The following is a 24,527-nucleotide window of genomic DNA, read 5'->3' as shown; positions in this document are numbered from 1 at the left end:
GTCACAAAAAACAATGCCACCTAAAAGTGAGCAACAAAAACTATAGAACACAGTTTTCTGAACTTGTGCTGTGAATGTTTGCCTGCTTCTAGGCTTTGCATTTGCAATGTTACCTAGTGCCAGTAGTAGTGGTAGCAAGAAAAAACCTACAAAGCAATGGAACATGGGCGTTTTGTAGTGGATGTGTACGCTACGCTAATGTTTTTTAGAACGCTAATGTTTTTTTTTTTTTTGAAAATCAACTTTTCTATAACCCTATTTTTTAGAGAGAATTTTAGTATTGTGCTGAAAAAGAGCCAAACTGTGCTTTGAACAATTTACCTTTTGCAGAGCTTTCAGGAACTTTGAATTAGAATTTATATTCTTCGAACTATCAGAGTGACAATACACAGGTAGGTGGTAAAACTGCCAGCAGCAAACGTTTATTTAATGGAGGTTATATTAGGTTTGTTTGCAGCTCTTCAAAGTTGCAATTTACAACTAACGTTTTTGATAAGCATAAAATTCGAAGTAAATTTATTCACATGAGTGTGTTCGTTCCTTAGTGTGTTATCCTAGCATCTCTAGCATGTTTTGTGTGAAAAATTGGCAAATAAAGTACAACAATAACCCTAAAACTTGTTTTTAATTTTTACAGATTCGTTCTTGTATTAGTTCAGTTATCAGGTTCTCGTTCCTCTGTATCCATACTCACAAATTCTACAACCCGGACTGGTTGCGTCCATAAAAAATCAGTAGACAGGTGAGTGGGTTTAGCTGGGCAGCTCAACAAATGACACACTGCACTGGGGTCCAAATCCACATGCTTGTGTTAGGTATTGTGGCATCAGTTCGGGCCCAATACGAATTGAGGTGGCTGCACCGTCCGGATCTTAACTGCGCTAAAATCACTCGTGTTTAATCCCCAAGTATGGCATTCACCCTGTATATTTGTATTGCCTGCGCAACCGTCTCAGTGTGAATGCTATCCCAGCCTTCCTGATAGGCTTGTTGGTCTAGAGCTTATCATTTATACCTGTGGACCTCTCTCTGTAGATCATGAAGATCTCTCCTGACGTGCCTGGGTGGGGGACGCCTGTCCATTAAATCGTGACAGGGGTGTTCACGGCAATAACACCCAAGCAGGTACTCTGGCGACAACATACTGTTGTGCTGATGCATCGGCAATACCTTCGTATCCTCATGAATATGGTCCACTGGTGTCATGAGGCGGAACCCTGTTGCAGTCGTCGGTGCGGCATTCTGGCAGGTTTGAATATTCCTTCATAGCTTATCACAGACCGGCCTACAACTTTGTAGAAGGCCAACAAGGTTTTTTTGTCGGAACCCCAAGTGCTGCCGGCCACCGAATTGAGGACCTTGTTCCTACATCTAATCTTATCACACATAGCTGTGGCTTGCGCGACTTAAATATGCTATCGAACGTTACACCCAATATTTTGGGGTAGTTAGCGGTAGGAATCAGTACACCATCGACCAATATGTTCAGTGGGAGCCTCATTTCAGCCGTCCAAGGGGTGAACAGTGTGGCAGTGGATTTAGCGGCGGTTTTTTCATATTCCTTAGATGGAAGAACTGCACTAGGTCAACTATGTAACCTATCACATATTTCATTGACGATAGGACCCGACGCCAATATCGTACAATCATCCGCATACATTACTATCGCTATGCCGCCTGGGAGGGTGTGGAGTTTCAGAAAGGTTGAGCTTTAAGAATTCCGTAGATATCACTCCTCCTTGGGGAACTCCAAGTTTCACACTAAGGGGTTTTGGAGTTCTTCCATAAGTTAAGAGCTGACATTACTGTTCGGTCACACGGTCTGTTGTGGTTTAGTCCTTTACTGGTATGTGTGGATATGACGTCTAATGCTGTTGTAATACTATGTATTTTCTGAAATCCATGTTGATGTTGGGAAACTGCAAAATAGCTTCTCATGGGGAGGAGTGGTGCCTCTAGGATCTTTGCTGCTGGTGACATGAGTGAAATCTATCTGTACGATTCACCTCTGGTGGCATCCTTGCCAGGATTCAGTGGCGGGACCGCAATGCCAACTTCCCGGGCTTCTGAAAATCGGATTTTAATATAGCTAAATATGGCCCAAAATCGCCAAATATGCTATATCAAACCCCGACCGATGTTCACAAACCTTTGTAGAATTCATTTTTTAGCCACAACAATGAACTGGTAAAGTTTTTGCATCATCTGGACTATAATTGCGGTCTTTAGAAAATGTTCTTGAAAATTCACCTTTGGCGCCATGCGGATTACTATGGAAACAAAGATCGCTAGGTTGGCAAAAGTTAACCATAAAATTTCATATATTGTATCAAATAGGAAAAATTAGGAGGGTAGGAATTTAAAAAATTTTTTTGGTTCGACGTAATATACACATTGATACGACGAGAATGTGCCTTAATGATACAATGCGTTTAGACCCCAAGTATGTTTGGACGAAACGCGTTTCAGACAATTTGGAGTTGATTTAGCCATGTCTGTCCGGCTTGCTGGAGCACACGATAACTCTCGAACAGATAAACCGATTCGATCCATAATTTGGCTTTTGTAATATTGTATCCAAACTTAGTTTAAGTTCAAAGATGGGCCATATCGGTCCACTTCTTCGGGTACCTCCCCCACAAAAGTTCAAAACTTTTCCCCAAAATGGTGCACACAATAACACTCGAAGATAGCGACTGATTTAGTCTATATTTTACACATCGTAATATTTATTTGAGACATAGATCAGGTTCGAGTATAAACTATATCGGACCACTTCTTCGGGTACCTTCCACACAAAATTTCGGAAAACTATAGTCTATTGGCCTAATTTCAAACGGCTCTGATTTTTTTCTGCAACAACTTGTATTCTCCGCCCTCATTACGACGGTACAAGTTTTTTTGGCGCAACTTCATAATTCCTGACAAAATGGCCCGCAAGCTTTAAAATACTCCTACGGCCACCATGTGTAGTGGTTGGTTTGCCGTACAACTTTCGAAATGAATCCAAAATTTGCATATAGAAAAATTTCTGCGAATCTTATATAAAGTTCGAAGATGATGTGGACCAAGACACAATTTCCGGTACCTCCACCAAAAACTTCAAACATATGCAATAAAATGGTACCCACGATATCTCTAAATGAAGTAAACGATTTGATCATAACTTTGGATATCTTAAGATGTTCTCCCAATTTAGTTTAAGTTCAAAAATGGGCCATATCGGTCTCTCTCACAAAAGTTCAATATTTTTGTTTAAGTGCAGTTTAAGGTCTGTTCGAAGATTCTTTGGAAATTTTTACAGATGTTATCGTTGTAGTCCTGTTTACAGATATATTATGTTTTTTTTTTGTAGTCAAGTCCATTTTTCCTGACATAGTGGTTTGAATACGTTGACCAACTAATAACTGAAGGGCGTGATATCTATCGAAAATAAATTACTCCCAAAATAAGTTCTACTTTAAAAATTAACAATTTCGATACATTTCTTCAGGTACCTTCTCCGCGACACTTTTAGGCTTTAATCAAAATATATATTTTTCGTCGGCAGGTTTTTACGTCAAAAATTTGAAAACCACGTAATGCTTAATTATTGGACAAAATCATTTTGGTTGCCTATCCGACATTCAATTCTATATTGTCCATAGCTGAAATTTTCAATTCACAAAGGGTGAGGGTATATCTCTGTCGGATAAGCCGACTGATACTTTTTTACTTGTTTTAAATATATATATTTTTTAATCTACGCCAAAAAATATATTCACTCCACAATAAAATGGAAGGTATATTTAAAATTGTCATTCCGTTAGGGACACATCGTAATATTCGTCCCAGACCCCATAAATATTCTTGATCATCATAAAATTCTAAGTCGACATAACCATGCCCGTCCGTCTGCCTGTCGAAATCAAAATACAGCTCTCAATATTTAAGATAGAGCTTTATAACTAGGTATAGAAGTTTTTATTACTTCTAGGATGTTTGGTATTGAAACTGAGCTATATCGGTCCACGTTTTGATATAGGCCCAATAGAAGGGTGCCTCCCGATTTTCGGCATTTTGAACTTTGTGTCCGCAATATCCCACCGAAATGCTATTTAGTCTTCGTTAGTGGTATAAAACTTTCCACCAGAAATTTGTCGGTATAGCCCAACGTCTACATTAGGCCGGGGTGATTTGTGTGGAAGGAAAAAACCCTAACTGATTCCTGGGATTGAACTGAGCAAAAAAGTCTACTGGACCTGGTCTTCGATGAAAATCGAGCCTTCCGATTTTGACTTTAAGTTTTTTATCTACGTTTTTTTTGACATCTTGGCATATAACAGCCAAACCATTGAGACAACGCAAAGACAAAAATTGTAGCCAAAACTGTAGTTAATAACTCTTTATAACATTACAAAAGCATTGGAACACTCCAGTTTTGGTCTAGAGAAGGTGCAAACTTTTCGGAAAATGTCGATAAATGGCACTGTGCTACAAAACATGTCCAGAAAAATATTCAAGCGTTCTGATGCAAAATTCTATTGTGTTTTGATCCATGGACAATGAAAATGCCTTTGGTTCGTTTGGGTCACTTCGTCTTATTTTTTTATAACTGTAAAAATAGTAAAAATCTGGGTTTCTTATATTTTCAAATTTAAACGGGCACTTCTTATTTTTTCTACAACGGATTTTTGTTGATCCTTCTTCCTTTTAAAGGGGTGAATGAAAAAGCGTTCCAATGCTTTTGCGATGTATTAGAGAGTTCTTAATTACTGCCTTGGCTACAATTTTTGTCTTTGTGTTGGCTCGAAAATCTCAATGGTTTGGCTGTTATATGCCAAGATGTCAAAAAACGTAGATAAAAAACTTAAAGTCAAAATCGGGAGGCTCGATTTTCATCGAAGACATATGGTCCAGTAGACTTTTTTGCTCAGTTCAATCCCAGGAATCTGAAACGCGAAGGGCCCATTAAGGTTTTCAAATCGCCCGGCCTAGTCTACATATATCCCCCATGGAAAGATTCTTTCCGATTTTCGGTATTTTTTTAAGTTTTTGCGTAATTATCAAACCGAAATAAATGAAATTTGGTATTTAGTCTTTGATAAGAGTATAAAATATTCCCGAAGAGAATTATCAGTAAAGATCCATGTTTTCACATAGCCCCCATAGAAGGGTACCTCCTCATTGTCGGTATTTTGAAGGTTGAGACCTTAATATCTTACCAAAATGACTGAAAATTTCTATTTAGTCTTCATTGGTGGTATACAACTTTCCACCTGAAATTTGTCGGTATTGTTTATGTGTTCATATAGCCCACATAGAACGGCCCCTCCCCATTTTCGGTATTTTGAATGATACAGCGTCATTACTAAACCGAAATCGATGAAATGTGGTATTTAGTCTTCGATGGAAGTATAAAGTATTCCAGAGGATAATTGTCAGTATAGATTCACGTTTTCATATAGCCCCCATAGAAGGGTACCTCTAGATTATCGGTATTTTGAAGGTTGTGACCTCTATTTGGGACGTGGGGGTATAAAACTTTTCACCAGAAATTTGTCGGTATATGTTTATGTGTTTCCTCCCGATTTTCGGTATTTTGTAGATTATGGCCTCAATATCCCATGGATATTGCTGCAATTTGGTATTTAGTCTTTGATGGACATATAATAACAGAACAGAAGGATCCCCAAAGAATGGTAACTCCCAATTTTCTCTATTTTGAAGGTTTTGACCTCGAAATGGCAAAAATTCTACTAGGAATGTGTCGGTAAAGGTAGACGATTTTCGGTATTTTGACAGTTGTAGCAACATCATTCAATAACTGACATTTGGTCTTCACTGGGAATACAAAACAGTTTTTAATATCGCCCCTATAAGGTTACCACCAGGGTTTCGGAGTCGAGGTATTTTTGGCTCGACTCCGACTCCAGACCAATTTTTTTTCACGACTCCGGCTCCGACTCCGACTCCGGGTCGACTCCGAGGGTAAATTCCTATACCGCTAAAATTAATAAAATGTGCCCAAATTTTAACTTTTTCGTATATTTGGGCCCATATAAGTTAATCTGTCGATCTTTCCTAACATATTATTTAGAAAGGGCATTCGTTCGAATATAATATTCAACTACGGAACATAAATATGAAATAAAATTCATATCTATATTGTTTCTGCTGAATCTTACATTGGAAAATAGCAACAAAATACATGTTAGAAAGTATTTGTCGGTTTTCCCGTTTTTTGCACGAGAATATTCCTGGAAGGAAATTTTATCCATCAGAAAATATGTGAAAATGAAGGGGCAATACAAATCATAAGGACTACACGCAGTAAAAATTATAAGCAATTCATGACCAGGTTTTAAAATGTATATAAGCCAACAGTTTAGAGTTATTCGAGAACCTTAAGAGGTGTCCCCCAGCCCAAAAATAGCCAAATAAAAACCCTTCTTAATGATTTTTTTTTTCGAAGAAAACAACGAAAATTTTGTGGTAGATGTTTTCCTTCATTTGAAAGACTTTCTAACTTAATCTGCTTTCCGAATTTTTTGTTGAAAAATATTAAGGGCCTGTTTATGTTTATACTCTCAGCCTTTAGGCTAAAGAGGGTATTTACACTTTGATACGACCAAAAATGTGCCTCATCGAAATAATGGTTTTAGACCCCAAGTATGTTTGTACGATATCCGTTTTAGACATTTTTGAGTAGATCTAGCAATGTCCGTCCGTCTGTCTGTCTGTCTGTCTGGCTGGCTGGCTGGTGCGCACGATAACTCTCGAACGGATTAATCTATTCGGTTCAAAATTTGGCTTTCGTAAAATTTTGTCCAAACTTAGTTCAAGTTCAAAGGTGGATTATATCGGTTCACTCCTTCCGGTACCTCCCCCACAAATGGTCGAAAATGTTCGGAAAATTTGTGCGTACGATAACTCTTGAAGGGAGTAACCGATTGGGTCCATACTTTGCACATTATGAAATTTCTACCAGACTTAGATTACGTTCCAATATGAACTCAATCGGCAAACTCCTTGGAGTACCTCCCACACAAAATTTCGGATAAGTTCAGTTTAGGACCTGCTCTCGAATCGCCTTGGTTTTTGTTGTAACATCTTGTATTCACTGTCCCCTATACGAAGGTACAAGTTTCCTCAGGGGCAAGTCCATACTTCCTGAAAAAAAGCCTGAAAGTTGGAAACAAACCCTATAACACCATTTTTATTGGTGGAAGCGCAAGATAATTCTCGAACCGAAATGCCGATTCCGGCCTAAATTTGGCCTTCGCAATATTGTTTCTAAACTTAGTTTAAGTTCGTAGATAAGCCAAATCGGTCCACTCCTTCAGGTACCTACCCCACAAAAGTTCAAAAATATTCGGAAAAATTGTGCGCACGATAACTCTTGATGGGAGTGACCGATTTGGTCCATACTTTACACATTCTCATAATATCTATCAGATATAGATCAGGTTCGAATATGGACTATATTTGTCCACTCCATCCCGTACCTCCCACACAAAATTATGGATAAGTTCACTTTAAGACCTGCCGTTGGATCACTTTGATTTTTGTTGAAGGAACTTGCATTCGCTGCAGCAATTACGATGGTAAAAGTTGTTTCAGGGGCAAGTTCATACTTCTTGAGAAAATAGACCGAAGGGTGTAAAAACCCCTATGGCACCCCCATGGTCTATGTCGGTCCATTCCTTTAAGTACCTTTTCCGCAAAATTTTTGATCTTTAATCCTAATCAACATTTTTGTCGGTTCATACGACCAACATTTTGATACCCCCTAAATACATAAGTTTTTTGTGAAAAAAAAATTTCAATCTACACAGGCTGAGGGTATATCCCTGTCGGCAAAGCCGACTGATACTTTTTTATTTGTTTAGTTTAGTTTTTTGTTTTGAAGAAAAAGCAAAGGAAATAAAATTTCGAAAACTAAAGTTTGGGTGCGTTTCATGCGCACACATTTTTGTTTCGAAATACATAAACAGGCTGTAAGAAGTTGTATGGCAAATGACCGTCTACGAAACACTGTTTCTATTAAAGCGTTTTGCAGTGCCAACTCTAGCTCCAAAATTAATAATGCGATTGTCATACATTTTTGTGGGCATATCAAGGACATTGATTCTAGTCTTTCATCGATCGAATTTGTAAGAAATATTAGATTAGGATCCTTCATTATATTTATCTGAAAATATTTCATCCCAAAATTATGAATCAATATCGCCAAAGAAAGATATAAAGCTACTTACTCAAGCCTTATTTGGGGTCTATAAAAATCATTTCGTCATAACTCAGAAACTTCTGCTAAGCCTCCTTTGGAGTTCTTAATATATTCAATAGTGGCTTTCATTCCCAACGTGATTTTTTTACCTCAAGACCTTGACTTCCATTTTATGTCACAGTGTCAATGTCAGTAGAAGTTCCCATAGCGAACACTTTGTTCTTCATGGGAGTCCAACATAAAAGACGTTAAATGTCCAATTATAATTAGATTGTCATAGAACTTTACTTTAGCTTGCAAAAAATTAATGGATCAATTGGACCAAAAATGATTCTGGACATGCATTTTGTAAACAAAATTTTAAAACAAATAATGATTAAGTCCTTTTTAAAATAAATAATGATTTTTGAAAAAAATGGTGTCCAGAATTTAATGTTAAATTTCTAGTTGTAGAAAAAATTGACTCCGAATCCAGCAAAATTGCTCGACTCCGACTCGTAGACTCCTACTCCGACTCCGACTCCGAAACCCTGGTTACCACCCGACTTAATCTAAGGAATTTTGTGTTTCGATAAGATAGAAAAATTACTCGCAAAAACCAATCCCCCCATGAACCGGTATTGTTAAATTATGGTGGTTTGGATGGCTTTTTTGTTTTCTAATTTTTGTTGTCAGTCAATTGTAAAACTTGATAATATTGGTTTATGTTTTGAAAAGAAAAACCATGACCCCCCATAGGAGCTCTTTTAGTCCCTTACTCTGATAGTTCCTTACAAACTCTTTTCAAAATTCTCGCTGGTAGCTCTGATAGTTCTTGCAAAATATCTAAAAGTCGCCTCAGTTATGAACTGTCAGTGCCTAACTCAAAGCCAAAACCTAAACAGTTTAGATTTATCCTCTGGCAGATATTTTTGTTTATCAATTTAACAATGAAATAAATTTACAAAATTCCCAAATGTTTTACAAATGTTTACAATATTGAAAATTTAAAACACAATCGCTTTACATGTATCCTATTGATGTTTTATTATTTAAAAATAAAAACTGTTACTATTTGTAAATGAAAACAATTTGTTTTTATTTTTTTTTCATGTTTCTTTTTATTGCCCAAAGCTCTATATTTATTGTTCGAATTTTGTTTTAGAAAATTTTTCGATTTCACCAAACCAAACAATTACCATAAAAATGTTAACAATTTATAAAAACATCATCTCATGGTTTTGTATAACAAAATGAAACAATGGCCCTATAATCTCATACACAGAGAGGGGTTTTGCATGGATTAAAAAAAACAGATACAAAAGATATTGAAAAATAGTGTTTATCCTTTGAAATAAATACTTTAAAACTAAATGGTTGAAACTATAATTTAAATAATCCATCCGATCGATGCCAAAAAAGCAACACAAATAGATATAAAAAATGAACTTACCGTTCATGACAGACAAAAGTCCAAAAACAATTGAATGATTTTATGTAGAAAATAAGCGATTTTAATGGCTTTGAACGTATTTTAGAAAATTTGAATAACAAAATTAAAACAAGATGACTAACAAATGGCAAACATTGCAAACTGTGAGAAAAATTAAAGGCTAAAAAAACAATGTAAACATGCATAAGAGGTATAGTAAACAATTTATTAAAATAATAGGGATTTTTTATGGCAGCCAAGCTGCGAATTAGCGATTGAGCCATAAATTAAAAAAGTTTAGTTTTAATAAATAAATTGCTATCATGGGTTGTGGGAAATATGTATATAACAATCAAACTATTCTAAGCATAATGTTAAATGGGGAAAATAACGCAGAGATGTTTATCAACCGCTAAAGTAGTGGTATTTTGCTAAGCAAATGTCCGTTACAAGTCCCGAAAACATTGACTGTGAATAGGTGGTAGGCCCTTGTCGCCTAAGCAAAAGCTTATATTTTAAAACTTCGTTGCAGATCTGTTTGATGGACATGCAGTTACTCAGAGCCCTAAGTTTGTCATTTATTTCAAGATTTAAAATTATCCTCCTGGTGAAAAACTTTGCCCCAACCACATTTAATGACATTATGCATTTTTTTTTTTGTTTTTTTTTCAACGAATTCCCATAACATTGAAGCATATTTGTTTAACAGGAAAAAAAGTTTTTTATTTAAACTTTTATAGCAGCCAATAATATGACAAATAACCTCTAGAAAAGTTCTTCATCTTAAACTTTATCTAACAATTCATCCTGAAAATTAAGTCAATTATATGCCTCTGTCTCACAAACGACAGCATCTTAATGTCGACTAATCCCAGAGGAAACTTTAAGAACTTATCAGGCATTACATACGGTCATTTTTGTTTATTTGATTTTTCTTATTTGACCAGGAAAAGTTTTCAAATGTTCTTTTAGCAAAAGTCACACAAACAGAGGCAAGGCAAACAACACAAAGTCCTTGTTGAAGAAGCAGGTTTTGAGTCTTTTTATTTAGATTACTTTTTGACTCCCTCAAGACCACAAAACCTCCACAAAAAACATGAAAATACTTAAGCACAAAACACATAGACAAATTTTTTGTAAAGTTAATAAATTTCTTTGGCTAATGCCTCACAGATATGTCAATGAAATCTCTTCTCATCTTTCCTATGCCACAAGTAAATGTGAAATGAAAAGGAAAAACTTGTTCATATTTGAAAATCTTTCCAAAATATTTCGCATAAATTCTTGATATAATTCAAAGAATTTTACATTGTCGCCAGGGCCAGAGCCAGCCACATGAAATGCTTGCTCATAATTCATTAAGGTTGACAAGGACCTTCAAATACTCTGCTGATACCCTGCCTGAGTTTTCAAGTACTTTTTAGACATACTCTCATATATCTTCTTTCTTTTTTTTGTTTGGGTGAAAAACATCTTTTAAATCTATTCCAAAAGTACTACTATGGTTGTTTATTGTCACTTTCAAGTGGGAATTGTGTGTGTGAGTGCAGGAAGTTATGGCATGTGGTGACATTGGTGGTAAGGGAATATCAAGGAATGACATTTGCTTTTGTTGGGTATGTCCCAAAAGTATGCTTCAAAAATATTTAACAACAACCTCAAAAGCATAAACACATATTTGCCAGGGTGTTTAGGTATGTCCGTGTGTATGTGTGTGTCCCTGTGCAAAAGGACCTAATGAATCTTGGAAAGAAGACATTTTTCGAATTGTACCAAGATGTTGCTGTAAAAACTGAATACTGATGCTGTAGGTAAACCATAAAATATCTTGGATTCAACATGAAAGATGAATGCAATGAAACATACTTTTGGTATAAATAAAAACGCAGAGAAAAATATTTATGTAAGAATCATATTGGAGAGTGTGACAATGTTGGTTTCTTTACGGAATCTCTCTTGTTGGTGGTGTAGTTCTAGCAACAAACATTTGGGGATAATATGAATTTAGGTGGTCCCATTACCTTAATTTTGAATAGACTAAAATTACTGGTCTCCATTCCTCTCTGTTTTTCGCTTGACTTTTTGGAATACCGCGCCTTTTCATTTCTTCATCCACTTGTATGCTCCATCGAAGTTTAGGCCTGCCGATTCTGCGTGCACCGCCATGTGGCATGTATTCATACGCCTTTTTAGCGGGTTCATCATCGCTCATTCTAGCCAACGCAATCGTTGCGTCTCGATACGTTTAACTAAATGCATGTCTTTGTATAGCTTATATAGCTCGTGGTTCATACGACGACGATATTCACCGTCGACGCAAATCGGCCCGTAGATCTTTCGAGGAATTTTCCTCTCAAACACACCAAGCACTACCTTATCTGCTTGCGCAAGTACCCATGCTTCGGAGCCATACATTAGCACAGGTAGTATCAGCGTTTTGTATAGTGTTATTTTTGTTTGACGAGATGTCGCTTTGTTTTTAAATTGCTTACTTAGACCATAGTAGCATCTGTTGGCCAATACAATGGAGATCTTTTCTAAGTTCGGTCTATGGAAGACATGTTCTGTAATGGGCCAACTAAGTAAGTAAGTAAAATTACTGGTATTTGCCTTTCTGTTGTTATAGAGGGGAATAGTCTCCGAACACTAGAAAAATACTAACTTGAAAATCTTTGAATAAATATCTTTAACAATCCTAAAAATCTAAAAATCTTTGAAGAAATATTCTTTAAAAATTAATTTAAATTCTTAAAAATCTTTGAAAAAATATTTTTAAAAACGGCGTTGGCGTTGAAAAGTATTATTTAAAAATCTTTAAAAAATATTACTTAAAAATCCGCGTTGTTGTTGAAATATATTATTTAAAAATCTTTGAAAAGTATTTTTTAAAAATCTTTGAAAAAATGTAATCACGTTTGTTATGAAAAATTTTATTTAAAAATCTTTGAACAAATTTTATTTAAAAATCCACGTTGTCGTCGAAAAATTAATTTAAAAATCATTTAAAAATTACGTTGTCGTCAAAAAAATATTATTTAAAAATCTTCCTTAAAAATTTTTGAAAAAATATTCTTCAAGATTCTGTTTTGTCGTTGAAAAATATCATGTCCTTTAAAAATCAACGATATCGTTGAAAAAATATAATTTAAAAATCTTAGAAAATATAATCCTTAAAATCTTTGAAAAAATATTCTTAAAAAATTCGGGTTAGCGTTGAAAAATATTATTTAAAAATCTTTGAAAAAATATTATTAAAAATCCACGTTGTTGTTGTTGAGATATATTATTTAAAAACCTTTGAAAAATATTTTATAAAAATCGACGTTGTTGTTGAAAAATATTATTTAAGAATCTTTGAAAAACAAACGTCGTTGAAAAATATTATTTAAAAAACTTTGAAGAAATATTTTTTAAAAAAACCTCGTTGCCCTTGAAAAATATTATTTAAAAATCTTTGAAAAAGTATTCTCTAAAAATCCACGCCGTCGTTGAAAAATTTTATTTTAAAATCTTTGAAATAATATTCTCTAAAAATCCACGTCGTCGTTAAAAAATTTTATTTTAAAATCTTTGAAATAATATTCCGAAGATCCTTTAAAAAATCCACGTTTATTGTTCCGAAGATCCTTTAAAAAATCCACGTTTATTGTTCCGAAGATCCTTTAAAAAATCCACGTTTATTGTTCCGAAGATCCTTTAAAAAATGCACGTTTATTGTTCCGAAGATCCTTTAAAAAATTCACGTTTATTGTTCCGAAGATCCTTTAAAAAATGCACGTTTATTGTTCCGAAGATCCTTTAAAAAATGCACGTTTATTGTTCCGAAGTTCCTTTAAAAAATCCACGTTTATTGTTCCGAAGATCCTTTAAAAAATCCATGTTTATTGTTCCGAAGATCCTTTAAAAAATCCACGTTTATTGTTCCGAAGATCCTTTAAAAAATCCACGTTTATTGTTCCGAAGATCCTTTAAAAAATCCACGTTTATTGTTCCGAAGATCCTTTAAAAAAATCCACGTTTATTGTTCCGAAGATCCTTTAAAAAAATCCACGTTTATTGTTCCGAAGATCCTTTAAAAAATGCACGTTTATTGTTCCGAAGATCCTTTAAAAAATGCACGTTTATTGTTCCGAAGATCCTTTAAAAAATGCACGTTTATTGTTCCGAAGATCCTTTAAAAAATCCACGTTTATTGTTCCGAAGATCCTTTAAAAAATCCACGTTTATTGTTCCGAAGATCCTTTAAAAAAATCCACGTTTATTGTTCCGAAGATCCTTTAAAAAATCCACGTTTATTGTTCCGAAGATCCTTTAAAAAATGCACGTTTATTGTTCCGAAGTTCCTTTAAAAAATCCACGTTTATTGTTCCGAAGATCCTTTAAAAAATCCATGTTTATTGTTCCGAAGATCCTTTAAAAAATCCACGTTTATTGTTCCGAAGATCCTTTAAAAAATCCATGTTTATTGTTCCGAAGATCCTTTAAAAAATCCACGTTTATTGTTCCGAAGATCCTTTAAAAAATTCACGTTTATTGTTCCGAAGATCCTTTAAAAAATCCACGTTTATTGTTCCGAAGATCCTTTAAAAAATCCACGTTTATTGTTCCGAAGATCCTTTAAAAAATCCAGGTTTATTGTTCCGAAGATCCTTTAAAAAATCCACGTTTATTGTTCCGAAGATCCTTTAAAAATCCACGTTTATTGTTCCGAAGATCCTTCAAAAAAATCCACGTTTATTGTTCCGAAGATCCTATAAAAAATCCACGTTTATTGTTCCGAAGATCTTTTAAAAAATCCACGTTTATTGTTCCGAAGATCCTTTAAAAAATCCACGTTTGTTGTTCCGAAATCCTTTAAAAAATCCACGTTTATTGTTCCGAAGATCCTTTAAAAAATCCACGTTTATTGTTCCGAAGATCCTTTAAAAAATCCACGTTTATTGTTCCGAAGATCCTCTAAGAAGGATCCGAAGATCGATTATCGATCCGAGGGCCCTTGAAAAATATTCTTTAAAAAATCGACGTTTATGAAAAAATATTTTTTAAAAAATCCACGTTTATTAATCCGAAGGTCCTTAAAAAAATATTCTTTAAAAAATCCACGTTCATTAATCCAGAGGGCCTTGAAAAAATATTCTTTAAAGAATCCACGTTTTTTAATCCGTAGGTCCTTAAAAAAATATTCTTTAAAAAATCCACGTTTATTAATCCGAAGGGCCTTGAAAAAAGGTCCTTTTAAAAATCCACGTTTATTTATCCGAGGGACCTTGAAAAAATATTCTTTAAAAAATCCACGTTTATTGTTCCGTGGATCCTTAAGATGTATTAGTCTAAAATCTTATAAAATGCCTAACAATTCCTAAATATCCATGCTTTTATAAATAAAACAGCAATATCCTTACAATTATCACTTAAAGCTATTTTAGTCATCTTTTAAGCTTTCCTCCGGATCTTAAAAATTTCCAACAAGAAGCATTAAAACAATAACTTTAATCCCTCAAACCAACAACCATAAAATTTGAAATCTAAAATTTGGTCATCCCTTAAAAAACGCCAACCTCGAGCTAGTCAAACAGTTTTGCTGTAACATTGTAAAAACCGCAATTGAAAATTTTAACTTGTCTTTTTTTTTTTAAAAAAGAGTTCAAACGTATAACCCCAAAAACGACACTAACAAACTACACTCTTCTACACACAAATCCACAATTTTAACAGAAAATTGTAATTTCCTTTCATTTCCTCAACCAAACACAAAAAGAAGAACAAATTTCAGATGATTTCTGTCTTTCTTTTTACAGGTTCCACCGCATCACATCAAAACCTACCAAATTGAAAAATACGAACAAACCAATTTGGAATCGGTTATGAGTGCCATTCATTTTATGGTAACCACACAGCATTTTATCAAAGGACAAATGAGAGTAAGTCTTGGTGTTTAATGAATGATGAGTGGGCGGGCAGGCAGCCGTTGACAAAAGGAGTAAATGCAAATTGTGTTTCACTCGTTTTGTGGTCTATGCTAATAAAATGACATATTGTTTTTGTAAACGTTTACTCTAATTTCTCCATTATTTTGGTTTTAGCTTAAATGTACTGCGAGCATTTTTGATATATTCCGTGAAGAAATTGAAAGTGTAATTGAAGAGGATCGTCCCCGCATTATGGCTTCCGGTCGTTCATATGATGCCCACAGCTATCCCCATGATGATAATAGTGTTGGATATGAAGATCATAATGAATCGTATTTAACTTATTTTTCGGGTAAGTACAAAAAAACACAAGAATGGGAAACTACGAAAAAACAAAACTAACGAAATAAAATAAGAAATAAGGGCAAATAAAGACATTAACTAAATGTGTGGATATTACTTTAATATACACGTTTATTAGTCTATGGGTCCTCCAATAAATATTATTTAAAAACTGACGTTCGTTGGTCAAGATCCAGCCTATAGCCTAACGATGGTATAAACACTTTGATGTGGTGTGGTGATAATGGTTTTTGGACAACAAATATGTTTAAACGAAGTCGGTTTCAGACACTTCGAAAACGATTTTATCCTGTTTCGAAAAGATCGACAGAGCGGAAACTTAGCACCTCGTAATATTTTTGTCCAAATTTTGATCAATTAACACACCCAAACAAGTTCAAAAATTTTTCTCATATGGCGAATGAAAACTATCGGACGGATCAACCAATGTGGTCGAAACTTTACACAACGTAATATTTCTTCCAAACATAGTAGATCAGGTTCGAATATGGACTATATTGGTTCACTCTTTTGTGTACCTTACGCACACAATTTCATTATTTTTCTCAAAAGTACAGTAAAAGACATGTCTCGGTTTGTTTTGAATTTTTGCAATTGATTGTCGGGGGCAAGTCAATACTTCCTGAGATAATGGCCCAAAACCTCCAAAAAAACTCAGTTGACATCAAATAAAATCGTCGATGAGCACGGCTTCCTCCAAGCGTGCAACGAGTTTCAAGAAGGTCTACATCGGACTACGCCTTTAAAAAAATTCATCGATGAAGATGCTAAAAAGATGATGTGCCAGATCACCTGCACCCATGATTGAATGTCATCTTTGGCATCGAACATTTTGCTGGGATATTTTTAATCAACATAAAATTCTAAGTCGATATAACCATGTTCGCCAGTCTGTTGAAATCAAGATAAAGCTCGCAATATTTAAGATAGAACATTATAATTTAGTACAGAAGCTTATATTACTTTGGTATTGAAAATGGGCTATACCGGCCCACTTTTTAATAAAGCCCCCATAGAACGGTTCCTCCTTAATGTCGTCATTCTAATAGTGCTAGGTTCATTTTCACAACAAAATGGCTGAAATTTGGGATGGGTATTTGATATTCTTTTGGGCAAAAAAACTTTCCCCCAGAAATTTTTTAGTGCAGGTCAACGTTTTGAGATAGCCACCATAGAAATGTGTTAAGTCTTCTTTGGGGCTTTTCCCCAGAAATTTGTCAGTACGGGTCAACGTCTTGAGATAGCCCCCATAACCCGGTTCCTCTCGATTTTTATACCCTCCACAATAATATGGAGGGTATAATTAAATTTGTCAATCCATTTGTAACACATCGAAATATTCATCGGATACCCTATAAAGTATATATATTCTTGATCAGGGTAAAATTCTAAGTCGATATAACCATGTCCGTCTGTCCGCCCGTACGTCTGTTGAAATCAAGATACAGCTCGCAATTTTTAAGAGAGAGGTTTGAAGTTTCTATTACTCCTAGGATGTTCGGTATTGCAAATGGGGTATATGGGGCCACGTTTTAATAAAGCCCCCATAGAACGGTACCACCCGATTTTCGGTATTTGGAAGATTTTAGCCTCATTATCACACCGCAATAGCTGAAATTTGCTACTTATTCTTCTTTGGGGGTATAAAACTTTTCCCCATAAATTCGTCGGTTTAGGTCCACGCCTTCATATTGCCCCCACCGAACGATACCTCCCGATTTTCGGTCTTTTGAAGGTTGTGACCACAATAATCCACCGAAATAGCTGCAATTTGATGTTTAGTCTTCCTTGGGGGTATAAAACCTTCCCCCAGAAACTTATCCGTACAGCTCGATGCCTTAGTATAGCCCCCATAGAACGGTACCTCCCTGTTTCCAGTATTTTTAAGGTTGTGGTCTCAATATTTCACCGAAATGGCTGAAATTTGGTATTTGGTCTTCATTTGTAGTATTAAACCTTCCAAATGAAATTTGTCGGTATAGCCCCCTTAGAACGGTACCTCCCAATTTCCGGTATTTTTAAGGTTGTGGCCTCAATATTCCTCAGAAATGGCTGAAATTTGGTATTTAGTCTTCGTTGTGGGTATAAAACTTTCCCCCAGAGATTTGTCGGTACAGGTCAACGCCTTAATATAGCCCCCATAAAACGGTACCTCCCTGTCTCCGGTATTTTGAAGGTTGTGGCCTCAATATTCCACCGAAATGGTTGAAATATGGTATTTGGTCTTCATTTGGGGTATTAACCGTTCCATATGAAATTTGCGGTATAGGTCCACGCCTTAGTTACCTCCTTATTTCCGGTATTTTGATAGTTGTGGCCTCAATATTCCACCGAAATGGCTGAAGTTTGGTACTTAGCCTTCGTTGGGGGTATAAAACTTTCTACCACAATGTGGAAAAGGGTATTATAAGTTTGTTTTGGTAAAAATTCATGTAACACCGCGAAATATTCGTCGAAGACCCCCAATGTGGTATACCAATCTTCATATCTCGACGAGATAAAGCGATTTTGAGATGTGTGTCCGTCCGTCCGCCCGTCTGTCCATTATAAATTGTAAACACGCTCCAGGCCGCAATTATGGACCGATCGTCACAAAATTTTGTATGGAGGTCGGGTTCAGGTCAGAATAGATCCTTATTCTTATTGGTGATGATCGTGAAATATTTAGCGGGTGAAATAGACCAAAAACATAATATTTATCCAATTTTCTAGCAGCTCTGTAGGTCTCAATAATAGTCCGATCAACGCGTAATTTTAAATAAGGTAAGAGTATATCACAAAGGAGAAGCATGCAATTTGAGATGGCGATCGGGTAATATTTTGAGGGTTAAATGGACTAAAAGTTTTGTGTGAAAATTGTGAAAATTTTTAATATACAGGTTATATCTTAATTCCTGGAAGTGACATTCCGGACAAGTGAGATATACTTGAAAGTGGAACGCTTGACCTTTCAATTGATGCCAATTATGTTGGTGTGCATAATCAGATAACAGTGTTACAGCCTAATATATTCCGTTATTTGTTTGTAGTGTAATAATAAACTCGCTAGAAGTCGCAATTATACATCATTAGTCACGAAAGTTTGCACCGGGTAAGAGTATATGTCGAAAAAGATGCCTACAATTTTGAATGATGATCTGATATTCTTTAGCGGGTGAAATGGACCATTATTTTTGTATGAAAAATATAAAAATTTTATTTTGGTCGATATTTTAATTCCTTGAGGACATATATATTTCACAAAGTAGCCTACATATGGAAAAATACCACTGACCTTTCCTCTGATGTAAATTGCAATAAAGTGTTTGCTAGATAACGGGCCTACTGCCTAATATATAATAGGTTCTGTGTAGAGAACCACATTCTTATCCCATGCTACATATTGTCCCTCCAAAAGTTTATGTAACACCACGAAAAATTCGTCCTAGACCCCTTATTTGGTATGCCAAAATTCATATCTCGACGAGATAATGCGATTTAGCGATGTGTGTCCGTCCATTAAAAATTGTAAACAAGCTTAAGGCCGCAATTATGGACCGATTGTAATGAATTTTTTAAGGAGGTTGGGTTCGGGCCAGAATAGAAATGATTAGTTTTTGGTGATGATCGTGAAATGTTCAGGGGATGAAATGGACCAAAAACAAAATGTATACCAATTTTGTAGCGGCTCTGTAGGTCAATATAATAACCCGCAAAATTTTAAACAAAGTTTGAGTTTATGATGAAGAAGAAGCGTACAAACCAACGTGAAGATCAGATAATACTTAGCGGGTAAATGGACTAAAACTTTTGTGTGGAATTGGTAAAAATTTCAATAACGTAGCGGTTGAACAACGGAAGTAGTAGTACTACATAAGTGGGTTTCATTACATTTTAGTTTGTGTGAACTAAATTTTCCTTTCCTGCTACAAAAATGTCTTTGTCATACTACATAACTTTTTGGTTTTGGTCATAAGTATTATACATTACATCTCCGATATTTGATAATTTAATTTATAATATTATGCCAAAGAGTGGAGCTACAGTTCAACATCCTCAAATTTCTATGGTAAAATTATTTATTGGTGCCACCGTGGTACAATTGTATGCACACCCGCCTTGCACGCTGACGGTCGGGGGTTCGATTCCCGGGCAACCAACATCAAATTTCCAACGATGGCAAAATACCCCTCAATAATATTGGCGACCTTTAAGGATTATATTTGCCATGTTCCAAAAGAAATTTTGATTTGCTGAAAGCTAATTCGCAGGGTAGTGGTGTAGGGTATCATATGCCCGGCCCTGTCCGACTATATCCTTTGCTTACTTGTTTTTTGATTTCTTTAGTTTCAATATGATTACTATCGAATCCCATATGGAAACTAACATTCGAAAGAAAAGAGTGGAGTTATGGCCAGAAAAATCGATTTCTGGACCATTGCGCGCCGTTCTTACTCGTGTTAAAGTTAGTAAATTAAGATCCACTAATATTGCTATTGCATTCCTGTATTGTTCTATTTTAACTAATCTTTCTTTCAATATATTTTCTAATAAAATTTCAATTTACATTAAAGCTTTCTCTCTCCATTTCTCTATTACAGCACCCAAATCATCGGCATCACCCCGAGCCAAGGCACCCTTCTACATAATCTTTCAATATTTTCACAAGCTGTTGCCTGCATTATCGCTTAAGAATATGAAAAATCATATATGCAACACATTAGCGACATTTATCATCGATATTGAAAGGTATTATGGGAAAATCACTCACAATGACATGACAACATATTGGCTGAAAACGGAGCAGCAACAGCAGCTAATCAAACTAATAACAGTAATGGCCATATTATTAAAGATATATCAACAATGTAACAGCAACAGCAAGAACAACAACAACAGCTGCTGTTGGTGGCAAATGGTGGGAATGGGAATACTATGGCATGGCATCAATATACTAACGAAGAAATTTTGTACTTTCAAGAAGCATTTGGCTCAACAGAAACAACAACAAATGATGATGAAATCAACGACAATCATGAATGAATATGAGGACATGCATCACGAAAAACAGCAGTTGGAGTCTCTACTGGTTCAGGCAGCGGAAACTAACAAAGAATACTCTTATCTTTGCGAACAGAAACGGGTAGTAACAGCGACCATTGATGTTCTTCTTGCTTTACGTATTGATTGTCAGTTTGAAAATGAACAGTGTTTAGCAGCAAATCAAAATGTCATCAATGAAAAGGTCTTTTGGCATACAACAGCAACAGGAGGACCAGCAGCAGCACTGGAAGAAGAAGAAGAAGAATCATTTTCTAATGTCGATTACCAGCAGCAAATGTCACAAACACTTGACAATGTCCCATCAACAAATGCAACAACGTCTTTGGCATTTTCTTTGCATCGCTTACCATTTGCCGCCACCACCACCACTATTGGTATTGTTGTTGGTGCTGCTACTGGTGTAACGTTTGCTCGTGATAGTTTTCCATTATGTGATGATGCTTTCGTTGCAACTGAAAGCAATAACGCCAACTATATGTCAAGGGATCAAACATTATTGATGATGACTTCCAGTAAGAGTACCACGACCTATCCTAATAGAAGGAGAATATTGCAACAAAGGGCAGCAGCAGCAACAATAAAATTGGCAATGCAATGGAAGAGGGGAAAAGAAGCATCATCATCGGCACCAACATCACCATCACCACTAGAACTGACTGTGACATTAGCAAAACAGAAAACAGTGGCTCACAAAGGAAATATAAAGGCATCATTATCCCCATCATCATCATTTTACTCACCATTTGCATTGAACTCCCGCTACTTTGAAGCCTTTTCTACACTCTTTTCCCAGAAAAATAATTCACATTTAATGGCAATTATTGGTAAATTTCTCTTACATCAATGCTGATGCTAAACGGATGATGATAAATGGATATATATTCTTTTCATATTATTGCTATTCTCATTTCTCACTCAAATAAATAGAAGCTCCTGAAGAAATGTAAAAAAACGACAACATGGAAAATGTATAATTTCTAAAGAAAAATATATTCTAAATGAAGAGAGAGAGATGTAAGAACTTAAATTCAAAATTCATTTTATTTGTCACTAACACACCCACTCACACCCCCACACATCCAACAAGGAGCGACTAATACCACAAAAAAAAAGACATGAAACCCTATTAAAAAATTACATTAAATCACAAATATAAAATGAAATAACAAACAAAAAAATATGCGCGCTTTTTTATGAAAGTAACAAAAAACAACAACAACAAAAGCAAACATTCACATAATGTTGTATGTTTAGTATTGTAAGTGTTAAATGTTATTTTTTTGTTCTTGTGAGAATAACGAGAAAATATAAAATAGTAAAGATAATACAATTTATGTTATTTGTTAAAAAAAAATACTTAAATTTAGGAAATAAAATATAAAATCAAATTTAAAATACACATACATATGCAATAAGCCTTAAATATATTAAACAAAAAATCTAAAATTAATGCATGGACAAAGTTTGGGTGACCAGATCCATGAACTTGAAATCGAGCAATAGTTTTCCTCTAGTAGTAGTTTCCTCTGTTTAAAACCTTCTTTATTTTAGTTTATCATTCCCGAAGGGTCAAATGGAAGATTTTGCTTGAATAAAAAATATAGTTCGATTACACTCTATGAAATTTACCTACTTTTATCACAGCATCAGAATGGCTCGATAGTCGTGGCGGACGGAACGCCTTATGACAAGTCCTACATTTTCAAATCGCGTTACCGCGAGGAGAGAAAATATGATATCCCCATTATTTCGAAGAATATGATGAATGATTTAACCGGCGCCCACCAGGTACCCAATCATGTGGTCTAGCTACCTGAGGCAATGTAACATTGGCACTGGACGGAATACGGTTAAATCACTCTGTAATCTGGGAAAAAGAATGTTGGAACGGTTATTACTTTCAACGGTGTGGTAGTGGCTGTTTCGTAGAAATGCTCGTGTTATTTTAGCCGGCAGCATAGACTAATGAACACATAGACGCCGGAATGCTCTCACCGAGTATGTTCGAATTGAGTGTGGTAAAAAAGAAACTCAATATAAAATGCCAAAAAATACAAGTTAATAAATAGTTTATTCTGGCAAAAGATTACATAGGGATAGGTTTTGATGGAAACTATATCCTCAGGTAAAAATATCCAAGAAAATGTTGTAATTTTCCCCAAAAAATCGACTTCGAACTTTTGAGTTTTCGGGTTTGAGTTACTTGAAAGCGGAAAAATTTAGTAATCTGTCGTTTGTATGTTCATTAGTCTATGCCGGCAGGTTTTAGAGCACCATGAGAGCGAAAGAGTGAAGAGGAGTGTACTACGCTGTATAAGAAAACAAAGGCACTACTCCTCCCACGATGAGAAGGTGTTTTCCAGTTACCTAACATCAAAATGGATTTCGGAAAATGCATAGTACTACAACAGCAATAGACGCAATATCCCCACATATCAATAGATGACTGAATCAGAAAAGGCCGTGCGACCGAACAGTCATGGTGGTCGAAGGCTTTCGATACCGTCAACCATGCCAAGCTGTTCGAGGATATAGAGAAGACTACTCTCCAAACATGTTTGAAACGTTGGGTAATTAACTATTTGTGTTTACGTCAGTCGTTTGTGGAATTCAGAAACAAGAAGCACAAAACCCGTAGAGTTAGGGAGTTTCCCAAGGAGGGGAGATATCTCCAGAACTGTTTAACCTCTACGTTTCTGAAATTCCGCACCCTCCAGACGGCATTGTACGATCTTGGCGTCGGGTCCTATCGTTGATGCCACATGTGATAGGTTAAATGTATGCTGACCTAGTGCAGTTCTTCCATCTGAGGAATATGAAAATATCCGCCACTTAATCCACTGCCACACTGTTCACCACATGGACGGCTGAAATGAGGCTCTCACTGAACATATTGGTCGATGGTGCACTGATTCCGACCACTAACTGTCCCAAAATACTGGGTGTAGCGTTCGATAGCATGTGGCGCAAGCCACAGCTCTTTGCGATAAGGTCAGAAGTAGGAACAAGGTGCTCAAGTCGCTGGCCGGCAGCACTTGGGGAACTGACAAAGAAACCTTGTTGACCACCTACAATGCAATAGGCAGTGGAGAATGATTCAAACCTGCCAGAATGCCTCGCTGAGGACTGCAACAGTATGCCTCCTCATGACACGTGAGCTCGTGGGCATCTTCATGAGGAGACGAAGATTTTACCAGTGCGTCAACACAACAAGATATTGTCGATGCAGTACCTGTTTGGGTTCTATCGCAGTGAGCAGCCCTGTCACGATTTAATGGACAAGCTTCTTCAGCCCAAGCACGTCAGGAGAGATCTTCATGATCTAGAGAGATGTCCAAAGATATAAAAGAGAACCTCTAGACGAACGAGCCTATCAGGCATGCTTGGATATTATTCACAATGATATGGTTGCGCAGGTAGTACAGAGATACAGTGTGAATGCCGTACTTGGATACCATCCCCCATCCATCACAGCAGAAGAACGCCAGCTACCAAGGCAAACGCTAGTGGTTTTAGCCCAGTTAAGATCCGGACGATGCTGCCGACTCAATTCGTATTGGGCCTGAATTGACGCCACGATACCCAACACATG

At 35.9% G+C, this 24,527-nt stretch overlaps 1 protein-coding gene across 4 annotated transcripts in view; it reads left to right on the top strand.

Moving 5' to 3' along the window:
- The window catches only part of beat-Ic (beaten path Ic), a 320,186-nt gene extending 297,979 nt beyond the window's left edge, over nt 1-22,207 (top strand). For all 4 annotated transcript variants that reach the window (XM_073965759.1, XM_073965758.1, XM_073965756.1 and 1 more), the window contains 3 exons: nt 15,419-15,541; nt 15,704-15,881; nt 20,473-22,207. In XM_073965759.1, coding sequence (XP_073821860.1) covers nt 15,419-15,541; nt 15,704-15,881; nt 20,473-21,785 — 1,614 coding nt within the window. In that variant the 3' untranslated portion in view covers nt 21,786-22,207. The remainder of the gene's footprint in view (nt 1-15,418; nt 15,542-15,703; nt 15,882-20,472) is intronic.
- The last annotated feature ends 2,320 nt before the right edge of the window (nt 22,208-24,527 follow it).

The sequence above is a fragment of the Musca autumnalis genome, unplaced genomic scaffold, assembly GCF_047663935.1.
Source record: "Musca autumnalis isolate F117 unplaced genomic scaffold, ASM4766393v1 scaffold_2, whole genome shotgun sequence".
Taxonomy (NCBI): domain Eukaryota; kingdom Metazoa; phylum Arthropoda; class Insecta; order Diptera; family Muscidae; genus Musca; species Musca autumnalis.
The sequence above is the reverse complement of the archived record's forward strand: the minus strand, read 5'-3'. Positions and strand labels throughout refer to the sequence as shown.